Here is an 11,378-nt window from a genome sequence, read left to right as displayed (position 1 = left end):
CGTTATGCTGAGAGCTCAATTGAGTTCAAAGCTTGCGTCGTAACATTTTAGGTGAAAATATAATTCAATTAGATCTTAAGGGCATTTACAAGATAAGATTTGATGGTTTATCTCTCCAGTGAGCACAGTGGTATTGATTGTTATTGAATTATGGTTTACATGACTTCATCATGACGACCTGAGGGTGAAGTATCGTAGAGCGTTGTCTTGTCTCCCTCGTTCCCCTATTAGTGGTATCAATATTGTAATTATATCATTCAATTACACATCGGATAGCGTTTTATTGCCTACCAGCTATTTGATATTCAGGAAATGATTATTTGGTGGGTGAACTAGCGAGTGAATAACACTAGATTGGAATATGTGGTGAATTCATCATCATCATCAACGGCGCAACAACCGGTATTCGGTCTAGGCCTGCCTTAATAAGGAACTCCAGACATCCCTGTTTTGCGCCGAAGTCCACCAATTCGATATCCCTAAAAGCTGTCTGGCGTCCTGGCCTACGCTTTCGCTCCATCTTAGGCAGAGTCTGCCTCGTCTTCTTTTTCTACCATAGATATTACCCTTATAGACTTTCCGGGTGGGATCATCCTCATCCATACGGATTAAGTGATCCGCCCACCGTAACCTATTGAGCCGGATTTTATCCACAACCGGACGGTCCTGGTATCACTCATAGATTTCGTCGTTATGTAGGCTACGGCATTGTCCATCCTCATGTAGGGGGCCAAAAACTCTTCGGAGGATACTTCTCTCGAACGCCGCCAAGAGTTCGCAATTTTTCCTGCTAAGAACCCAAGTTTCCGAGGAATACATGAGGACTGGCAAGATCATTGTCTTGTACAGTAAGAGCTTTGACCCTATGGTGAGACGTCTCAAGCGGAACAGTCTTTGTAAGCTGAAATAGGCTCTGTTGGCTGACAACAACCGTGCGTGGATTTCCTCATCGTAGCTGTTATAGCTATTGGGTGTTAACGTTTGTAAATTAAACGCGATTTGTAGCTAACAATTAAACTTTTTATTTAACTCAAATTACAAACACGCGGAATTGAAATCATGACTGTAGATTGAGCGAGAGGGTCTGACAGTTGACGGATATGTCTATGACAACTTATGACAACTTATGACAGCATTGTCACACCCCTACATCACTCTCCCCCGAGTGACATTGCCGTCACGATGACTTTTCGCTGGAGGATAAGTGTGTTTCGGTGGCGGTCTGGAATACAAATATGTTCGTTTAAGATCCTGGTGAGTTTTATTTTCGTCATTCAGGAAGAAGGCTGGCTTTAGTCGTTCTGTTGAGACGTTGAAGTTCTTTCCATTAACTTCAATTCGAAATAGACGATTGGTGATTCGTTCGATAACAGGATGCGGACCTGAGTAAGGTGGCGATAATGATGTACGAACTCGATCATCTCGTAGAAATACGTGTGTGGCAGAACTTAAGTTTCGGTGTATGAATTCGACAGGTTTGTTGTGATGTGCTGATTGTGTTGGACGAATATTACGCATTTGTTCTCGTAGTTGATTCACGAATTGAGCTGGATTATCGTCAACAGTTTGATCATCGAAAAATTCACCTGGCAGTCGTACAGTGGATCCATACATGAGCTCGGCACATGATGCGTTTAAATCATCCTTGTAACACGATCGTAGTCCAAGTAGAATGGTTGGTAAAGAATCGACCCAGTTTTTGTTTCCGTAACACATTATTGCTGCTTTCAGGGAACGATGCCATCTCTCAAGAATGCCGTTGGAAGCTGGATGGTATGCCGAGGTTCTTGTTCGTTCGCAACCGATTAGTTTCGCGAGTGATTGGAATAGTGCCGATTCAAACTGGGATCCTTGATCCGTTGTAATTATTCGTGGCACTCCGAATCTGGCTATCCAATTGTTGTAAAAAGTTTCGGCGACTGTATTCGCTGTCTGGTCGCTTATCGGTATTGCCTCCGGCCAACGAGAGAATCGGTCTATCATCGTCAAACAATATTTGAAACCTTTCGAGAGTGGGAACGGGCCAACTATGTCGATGTGTACCTGATCGAATCGACCATCGGGAATGGTGATATGCTGAGGAACGTTCTTCGTGTGTCTGCTTACCTTCGAACGTTGACACGGTATGCATGTTCGGCACCATAACAGGATGTCTTTACGCATATTCGGCCAGACGAATTTGTTGCAAATTTGTCGCGATGTGGAACGTCCGCTTGGATGAGCGAGCTGGTGAATAGTGTCGAATACTTTTCGTCGAAGTTGGGTAGGGATGTAAGGTCGGACTTTACTGTCGGTTACGTCACAATAAACTGGAAGTTGTCCTGCAGTCTGTATTGCTTGTAGTTTTAATGATGTTGTGTTGCTATTTAGTAAGGCTTGAAGTTCTTGATCTTGTTGCTGTTCATGCGATAGTTTGTCTGCGGTGAACGAAGATGGTATGGAAATGGCGTCAACTCGTGATAGTAAGTCGGCGACTATGTTGCTCTTTCCTGGTATGTGGCTGATATGCGTTGAAAATTGCGATATATAACTTAGCTGGCGAAGCATGATTTGGTTTTTGAGAGAAAGCATAAACGAGAGGCTTGTGATCGGTTTTTATGCAAAAATTTGATCCTTCCAGTATATATTGGAAGTGTTTGATAGTGGCGAAGATAGCTAGCAGCTCTCGATCGTAGGTGCTATATTTCTTTTCTGCTGGGCTGAGTTTTCGTTTGAAATACGCCAATGGTTTCCACTCTCCGTCTTGATACTGCTCTAAAGACGCGCCGACGGCTACATCAGAGGCATCAGTGGTAATTGAAAGCGGGGCGTTTGGTTTAAAATGCACTAAAAGAGTGGCGTTCGCGAGGTCAGTTTTGCATGATTCCCACGCATTGATGGTTTCCGTTGTCCAGTCAATTGTTCGTGTGTGGTTCTTCTTGCTGCCCTTCAAAAATTCGTTGAGTGGTGCTTGCGTAGTTGCGGAATTTTTCAAAAAACGTCTATAGAAATTGAAAATTCCGAGTGCTTGTCGTAACTCCTTGACTGTTGTTGGTCGTTTTAGGTTACAGATGGCTTCAACACGTGACGGTATTGGGCGAATTCCGTTTGCGTCGATCAAGTGACCGAGAAATTCGATTTGTTGGGCTCCAAAGACACATTTCGAAAGATTGATGACAATGCCAAATTTTTCCAAACGCTCAAAAACTAATCGCAAGTGTTCGAGATGTTGTTCAAAATTGTCGGACGCAATTAAAATGTCATCTATGTAGCTGACTGCAAAGTCTAGGCCTCGAAGAGCTTTGTCCATTAGTCTTTGGAAAGTCTGGCCTGCATTCCTCAGACCGAACGTCATGACCAGAAATTCAAAGAGGCCGAAAGGGGTAATGACGGCAGTCTTCTCGATATCTTCTTCAGCCATTAATATTTGATAGAACGCACGTATGAGGTCGATTTTTGAGAAAACTTTCTTACCTGCCAAACCAGCAGTTGCGTCGTGAATGTGACGGATCGGATATCTGTCTGGAACTGTGACAGCGTTTAGCCCGCGGTAGTCCCGGCAGGGTCGCCAGGATCCGTCTTTCTTGGGGGCCAAATGTAACGGGCTAGCCCAAGGACTCGAAGATGGGCGGCAAATGCCCTGCTCCAACATATATTCGAATTCTTTCCGAGCTATTTCCAACTTATCTGGTGTAAGACGCCTAGCACGAGCTGCTACGGGAGGGCCGGTGGTTTTTATAAAGTGTCGAACGTTACTTGCAGGCTTTTTGTTAATTGAGCTCGGGTTCGTTATACTAGGAAATTGGTTCAGTAGTTGGTAATACGGGGAGTCGTTGTGAACGGTGAAAATTCCACTGTGGGTCGTTCTTTTGACAACACAAGACGTTCCGAGTTTTGTCGTGGTGTCAATGAGACGTTTGTTTAATACATCGATTAACAGTCCATGTTGTTTTAAAAAATCGGCTCCCAGTATCGGACGGGCGACATCAGCAATTTGGAAAATCCATTTGTATGGCCGACGGAGGCCGTGATTTAAACATATCAGTTTTTCTCCGAAAGTCGAAATGGTGGAACCGTTGGCAGCGAAGAGACGTAGGCTTTTCGGTTTTAAAGTTTCGCGAATCAGCCTTCGGGGAAAAACAGAAATTTCGGCACCTGAATCTATGAGATAGCGTATGTTGGTTGTTTTGTCGGCAATAAATAGGCGATTTTCTAGGCAGTCGTTGCTGGTCGCCTCATTCAACAACGACTTTGCTAGTTTTCCGGGTTTGTATATGTGCATGGCTTGATGCACTTTATCGCTGCTACGCCGAACTTTCGATGATAGCGACATATTTGTGGAAAATTGCGTGTTGCTGACCTCGATTTTTATCTGCTTTGCGACGAACTGCGATTACGATTTCGAGATTCGTGAAATTGAGAGCTTCGATCATGTTTGAGGTTTTGTATTTCTGCACGCAGCGATCGGATTTCCTGTTTCAATGAGTTTAGATCATTAAAAGTATTCGTGGAAAGCTGCTGAACAGATTCGATTTGGGGTTCACGAGCATCTAAAATCTTGTCAGCGATCTCAGCGAGTTTGTCGTTATCGGTGCTGTCCGTCGAGGCAAGAATAGCGCGGATATGTTCGGGAAGCCGTTGCATCCATATCGATTGTAACAGTTCGGATCCAACTTTATCTCCTGCGAGCAGTTTCATTTTGCGCAGCAAACCGGATGGTCTTTGATCACCCAGTTCGACATCATTTAGCAATTTTCGGAGTCGTTTGCCTTCGGATTCAGTAAACTGTTTGATGAGACGTGTTTTAATCGTGTTGGAGCGATCTTTTTCGGGTGGGGACTCGATGATATCGGCGACTTGTTCGGGAATGGAACAGTCTAGTTCACAAACGAGTTTATTGAATTTGGTCTGATCGGATCGAATGTTGTGAACGAGGAATTGGGCCTCGATTTGGGCGAACCAGAGCGCCGGTCGAGATTTCCAAAATTCGGGAAATTTGACTTTACGAATTTCTGCGATTTCCTCGTTGATTTGCAACGCATCCGAAGCATCGCTGAATTTGTCGGCATCCGACTCAGGCAAAGCGATTTTGGGAAAAAAATTTTAGAAAATAGTTTCCGGGGTCACCACTGTAGCTATTGGGTGTTAACGTTTGTAAATTAAACGCGATTTGTAGCTAACAATTAAACTTTTTATTTAACTCAAATTACAAACACGCGGAATTGAAATCATGACTGTAGATTGAGCGAGAGGATCTGACAGTTGACGGATATGTCTATGACAACTTATGACAGCATTGTCACACCCCTACACTGTTATCGGTTGGTTGGTTCCTTTTCGGTGCTGACGTTGCCACCATATACAGGGTGCGGCAGCATAACTTCGTTTTTTAAAATGCGCGCCACTCAGTTAGTTGATGTCATAGCGGAGCGCTAGTGGTCTCGTTCAAGAGGGGATACTGTAAAGTTTTCTCCCGACACGGTTCAGTCGCCATCATGCGTTGGAATAGTGAGGAGCGCGCCTTTGCCGTTGAGGTTTACTTTTCAAGCGCATGTTCGGTTATTGCAACACAGCGTGCATTTCGGAATCGCTTTAATTTAGTCCCGTTGGCTCCCGTACCAGACCGCAAATCAATTGTTACATGGGTCACTACATTCAGACAAACTGCAAGTGCGACAAAAGGAAGAACTGGAGTCCCTCGGCTCGTTAGATCACCTGAGAACATTGAAGCAGTGAGAGCGTCAATGTTGCGATCGCCACGGCGTTCTGCGCGCAAACACGCATCTGCCCTTGGACTATCCGATCGTTCTGTGAGAAGAATTCTTCGTGATGATCTTCATTTTCATCCCTATAAGATGGCGATAGTGCAGGAACTTTCAGAACGTGACTTCAATTCTCGGATGAACGCGTGTGAGCTTTTTCTTGATGTCGTTCCTGAGGGTGCTATTGTTTTTTTAGCGATGAAGCCCATTTTCATTTGTGTGGGTCGGTTAACAAAGAAAACATGCGCTACTGGGCTGACACCAACCCTCGAGAATTGCATCAAAAGCCTTTACATTCACCCAAAGTCACAGTGTGGTGTGCAATTTCCTCAGCTGGAATTATTGGTCCCTGGTTTTTTGAGGAAAAAGAGGTTACAGTGACAGTGAATTCGGACCGGTATGTAAACATGCTACAGAATTTTTTTTTTCCCACGGCTAGAAAATTTGGATTTGGGGGACACTTGGTTCCAACAAGACGGTGCAACAGCACATACTTCAAGAGCATCGATGGCTGTTTTCAGGGAACACTTTCCAGAGCGCCTTATCTCAATTAGAGGCGATTTGGAATGGCCGGTACGCTCTCCCGATCTGTCCCCTTGTGATTTTTTTCTATGGGGTTTTTTGAAATCCCGTGTTTATGTGAACCATCCAAGAACCCTACAAGATTTGAAGACCAACATCCAAGAAGAAATTGCGAACATAACACCTGCTATGCTAACAAGAGTCATGACAAACGACAGAAATCGGTTTACGCAATGTATGGAGAATGGGGGACGTCACCTAACAGATTTGATCTTCAAAACAATGTAAATAAAAACTTTAGACATATACCTACATTATAAAAAATAAATTAATATTTTCCGATGCATACAATAGTTTTTATTGAGTTTTGAAAAAAGGAAGTTATGCTGCCGCACCCTGCATTAAAATAGAATACCAATCATGACGGAGATACTGCTTGAGGAACAAGCGGAGATCATAAACGAGGGGGCGACACTAGAAAAGAATTACCAGAAGGACGGTATAGGGCGTAAAACACCTGAATATTTCGAGAGGAAGATCTGAAGATTGAGATATTTAAGGCGGTCATTCGTTCGAACCGTGCGCTAGGAAACATACAAAATATTAAGTACTTACTCGGATACTTGAAAGGCGCCACAAAGGACACGGTATCTCATCTGCAGTTAACCAGCAGCTGGGCAATCTTGGAAGCACGGTTCGCGAATATCCGGCAAGCGGCCCTATGGTGAGACGTTTCGAGCGGAACAGTCTTTGTAAGCTGAAGTAGGCTCTGTTGGCTGACAACAACCGTGCGCGGATTTCATCATCGTAGTTGTTATCGGTTGTGATTTTCGACCCTAGATAGGAGAAATTGTCAACGGTCTCAAAGTTGTATTCCCCTATCCTTATTCTTGTTCGTGCTTGTGTTTGACCAGCGCGGTTTGATGTTGTTGGTTGATTCGTCTTCGGTGCTGACGTTGCCACCATGTATTTTGTCTTGCCTTCATTGATGTGCAGCCCAAGATCTCGCGCCGCTTGCTCGATCTGGATGAAGGCAATTTGTACGTCTCGGGTGGTTCTTCCCATGATGTCGATATCGTCAGCATAGGCCAGTAGTTGGGTGGACTTGAAGAGGATCGTACCTCTTGCATTCACCTCAGCATCACGGATCACTTTCTCGAGGGCCAGGTTAAAGAGGACGCATGATACCGCATCCCCTTGTCGTAGACCGTTGTTGATGTCGAATGGTCTTCAGAGTGATCCTACTGCTTTTGTCTGTCCTCGCACATTGGTCAGGGTGAGCCTAGTCGGTCTTATTAATTTCGTCGGGATACCGAATTCTCTCATGGCCGTGTACAGTTTTACCCTGGCTATGCTATCATAGGCGGCTTTAAAGTCGATGAATAGATGGTGCAACTGTTGTCCATATTCCAACAGTTTTTCCATTGCTTGCCGCAGAGAGAAAATCTGATCTATTCCTGATTTTCCTGGAGTGAAGCCTCTTTGGTATGGGCCAATGATGTTCTGGGCCTAGCAAGATAGAGGAGAATATCTTATAGATGGTACTCAGCAATGTGATACCTCTGTAATCTCTGCACTGTGTGATATCTCCCTTTTTATGTATGAGACAAATAATGCCTCTTTGCTAATCGTCAGGCATTGATTCGCTGTCCCATACCTTGAGCACAAGTTGATGAACTACTTGGTGTAACTGCTCGCCTCCATATTTAACCAATTCGGCTGTAATTCCATCGGCTCCTGGCGACTTATGATTTTTTAGCCGAAGAATTGCACGGACTGTTTCTCCTAAACTTGGTGGTGGCAGTATTTGTCCGTCGTCTTCAGTTGGCGGGACCTCCAACTCGCCGATGTTCTGGTTGTTCAGTAGCTCATCAAAGTACTCAACCCATCGCTCCAATATGCCCATTCTGTCGGAAATCAGATTTCCTTCTTTGTCTCGGCAGGATGAACATCGAAGTGTATAAGGCTTCATCCTGCTGACTTGTTGGTAAAACTTGTGCGCCTGGTGCGGTTGTTCCCTGTGCTTTTCGAGTTCACAGACCTGTTGGTTCTCCCAGGCTTCCTTTTTCCGTCTGTGAAGCCGCTCCTCCGCCCGACGAGTTCGTGATAAGTTTCTGCGCGTGCTTGCGTTCTTTGAGAATCTAGCATTACTCGGTATGCGGCATTCTTCCGTTCCGTTGCTAGCTTACATTCATCGTCAAACCAGCCGTTCCGACTCCTTTTGCGGCTGGGGCCAAGTATCTTTGTGGCCGTATCAATGATAACGTTCTTCAGGTGGTTGTGAAGATCATTTGTTGATGCTTCATCTCCAGGCCCTCTGTTGACTGCAGTTATTGCGGCATCCATTTCCCTGTTATAGGTGTCGCGGGGGCTGTGTTTTGGATGGCTTCAGTATTCACTCTCACTTGATTGTCAGAGAGGATTGTAGGTGGTGTCGTAATTCAAGCTCGTAGCACCATGCCAACGAGATAGTGATCCGAGTCTATATTGCCCCCCCCCCCCTACATGTTCTGACATTCATCAAGGCTGAGAGGTGGCGGCGTTCAACCAACACGTGGTCAATTTGGTTGAAAGTGATCCCGTCTGGAGAGGCCCATGTATGTTTGTGGACCGGTTTCCGCGCAAACCAGGTACTTCCAACAACCATTATCATTGGTATCCTTATGTAAGCTATGGGAGGCAGCGTATAGCCTGAATAAGGGCTCCTTCCCTACTTGGCTGTTAAAATCCCCAAGTATGATTTTGATATCATATCTGGGACAGGGTTCGAGGGTTCGTTCTACTGCCTCGTAGAAGATATCCTTCTCTGACTCTGCAGTCTCCTCCGTATGGGGGTCCGTCGTTGTGTAATCCGTTCAGTCTGAGGCTCCTGTTGTGACTTCGTAACAAGTTGTTTTCCGTGTAAGGTTGGCAGCCCTACCTAACCCCCAACCTGCAGGACCAGTTGGTACAATTTGTCCCGTTTTTAGGCGCGGGAGACTCGCCTTCATCCTTCTTCGTCTGCAGCTTTTCGTTAAGAAAGAGCTCCCAGCGGTCACCACGTGGAGGTGGAGATAGGGTTTGGTAGTAAAGCTGTTGATGTTGGTTCAACAGGCATTTCCCAGGTTTTATGCTCAATCGTGAGTACCAATCCACGTTTCGCCCTGGGACCTATACTACCCTTTGACCGCGTGTGATGAATTCCTCGCCTTAAATTTTGATATGAATGAAAGAATGGATGTAGGAACAGCTACGGTCACACCCATTGCCAACTTTCAAGTACTTTCCTCAAGTCACTCCTGGCGAAGTGAGGGTTTATCCAAATCTGCATCGGAAACGCCGCAAATGCTATTAATTCAAATCTTCAAAAGTTATTTAATTCGAGGGAAACTATGACTTCTGCTGCTGAACTAAAATAAATTAATTCGTTACAAAAGTTTTCCTGAAAGTCAAAAAGTAGTTTTTCCTATAAAATTTTCGAGGCAGAAAGCTGCAAATTGAATGGCACTGAAATTTTCTTCAACTCCAAAGAACTAGGCCTGGTGGAAGGTGACGGTTGATAACGTTCTATTCCATCGTGGACGTACATATATATGTGTGGGGGTGCATGGAAGTTTATTGACAATGCAAATAACTTTTATAAGTCTCATCGTAAGAGATGGAAATTGAAGGAACATTGCAAAGCAGCTGCGTTTGATATGTATAAGTCCTTGATTTTGGTTCACGCTATGTATTTTGTACGCGAAATCCACGATCTCCTACTTGACACAATATGCTCAGATACATTGTAATATATGCCACCGATTTACCTTAGGTTATCAAAATACTTGTGTAGCTTTTAATAATCCCAAGTTTATATAGATTACCTCAAGTTGGCAATAGGATGGCTGATATCCCTGTTCTGGACTCGGATCCTCATTCCTTATGGGAATGTTGGTCCGTATGCATGGTAGAATGCAGGGTCGGTAATCCCTATCAAGTACTACAAGGATTTGGACTACAAGGGGCCCGACGGAAGGACAGCATGCTGCTGATGTGGTCTGGTAAGTTACCAATTGAGGACCTGCAATGCAAGCGAAAATTGCATTCTTTACAGGGATCGTGGTGTTTCTGGTAAGAGCGTTTCACACAGTGGTTTCGAGGCGGTGTCCAATCTTTAGGGTGGAACTAGTAAGGGTTAGGGCGCTACCTGAGTGCAACCACTCACCAGTTGCTACCGCCGTTCGAGAATGGTTGATTGAATAGGAACCCGGTTTCGTGGCATCTCGACCTATCGGGTACCGCTGCCATCTGGGTTCAGGACATCCTTCGACTTGGCGTTCTTGCCTAAGGTCAAGGAATTGGGTTTGTCCGGATTCGGTGTTTAGTGATAACATTTCGGTGCCGGCTTGATGCTCGCCGTTTCGCGCACGGAGGGCGAATCCTGGTAGGCGGTGATTTTAATATCAGGGCGCTTGAATGGGGCATGCCTCAACCAGACTCTAGAGGGAAATGGATCCTGGAAATGGCGGTGAGAACTGGGCTCGAAGTTTCAAACGCCAGGTCTACGCCAACGTTCCGACACCCAGGCTGCTAAGAAAGCATCCGTGACATCACTTTTACTTCAGAATCTCAGGCACCATCGGTGGACGACTGGCGAGCCTTAGAAGACCAGGGGCTACCACCCATTTGGTTAGATGGCGGGTCGCAGCTTATTTTATCTAGAATTTTTAGAAAATATTACATTATCCGTGGAAAAAGGGTAGTGAAATCTGTACTGAGGAAATGCCCAAAATATCTTCGATACTCAGTCTGGTGCACCATTGCTCAACAAGCGATTTTGTTTTCCTTCCCCATTTGCAACAACAGGAACTGACTATGCAGGACCAATTAAATTCACGCCATGAAGAGATCGAGGAATTACCTCAAGTGAGGGTTACATGTGCATTTTCATCTGTCCTCGACTAGGGTCGTCCAAATTGAAATTGATTTTGATCGATTTCATCTTTTAAAAAGTTTCCATAGCGATAGTAGAAAGACGTATGTAAATAATGTTAAGATTTCATGGTCGTTCACTCCTCCTGACGGACTGCACTTTGGCGGCATATGGGAAGCAGCCATAAAATCATTTAAGTTTCACTATAAGAGAGTTTTGGG

At 44.9% G+C, this 11,378-nt stretch overlaps 2 protein-coding genes across 2 annotated transcripts; both read right to left on the bottom strand.

The window, feature by feature from the left end:
- Positions 1-1,146: 1,146 nt before the first annotated feature.
- Positions 1,147-4,312, bottom strand: LOC119656901 (uncharacterized protein K02A2.6-like). The gene is made up of 2 exons (XM_038063585.1): positions 2,777-4,312; positions 1,147-2,535 (listed from the first exon to the last, which is right to left on the bottom strand). The coding sequence occupies exons 1-2, from the start codon at positions 4,310-4,312 to the stop codon at positions 1,147-1,149; spliced, it is 2,925 nt and encodes a 974-aa protein (XP_037919513.1).
- A 35-nt stretch (positions 4,313-4,347) lies between these two features.
- Positions 4,348-10,532, bottom strand: LOC119656900. Its single transcript, XM_038063584.1, has 2 exons — positions 10,450-10,532; positions 4,348-5,032 (listed from the first exon to the last, which is right to left on the bottom strand). Exons 1-2 carry the CDS (start codon positions 10,530-10,532, stop codon positions 4,348-4,350), a joined length of 768 nt encoding a protein of 255 aa, XP_037919512.1.
- Between the last annotated feature and the right edge of the window lie 846 nt (positions 10,533-11,378).

Source organism: Hermetia illucens, chromosome 5 (assembly GCF_905115235.1).
Source record: "Hermetia illucens chromosome 5, iHerIll2.2.curated.20191125, whole genome shotgun sequence".
NCBI lineage: Eukaryota > Metazoa > Arthropoda > Insecta > Diptera > Stratiomyidae > Hermetia > Hermetia illucens.
This window is presented reverse-complemented; position numbering and strand designations above follow the sequence as displayed.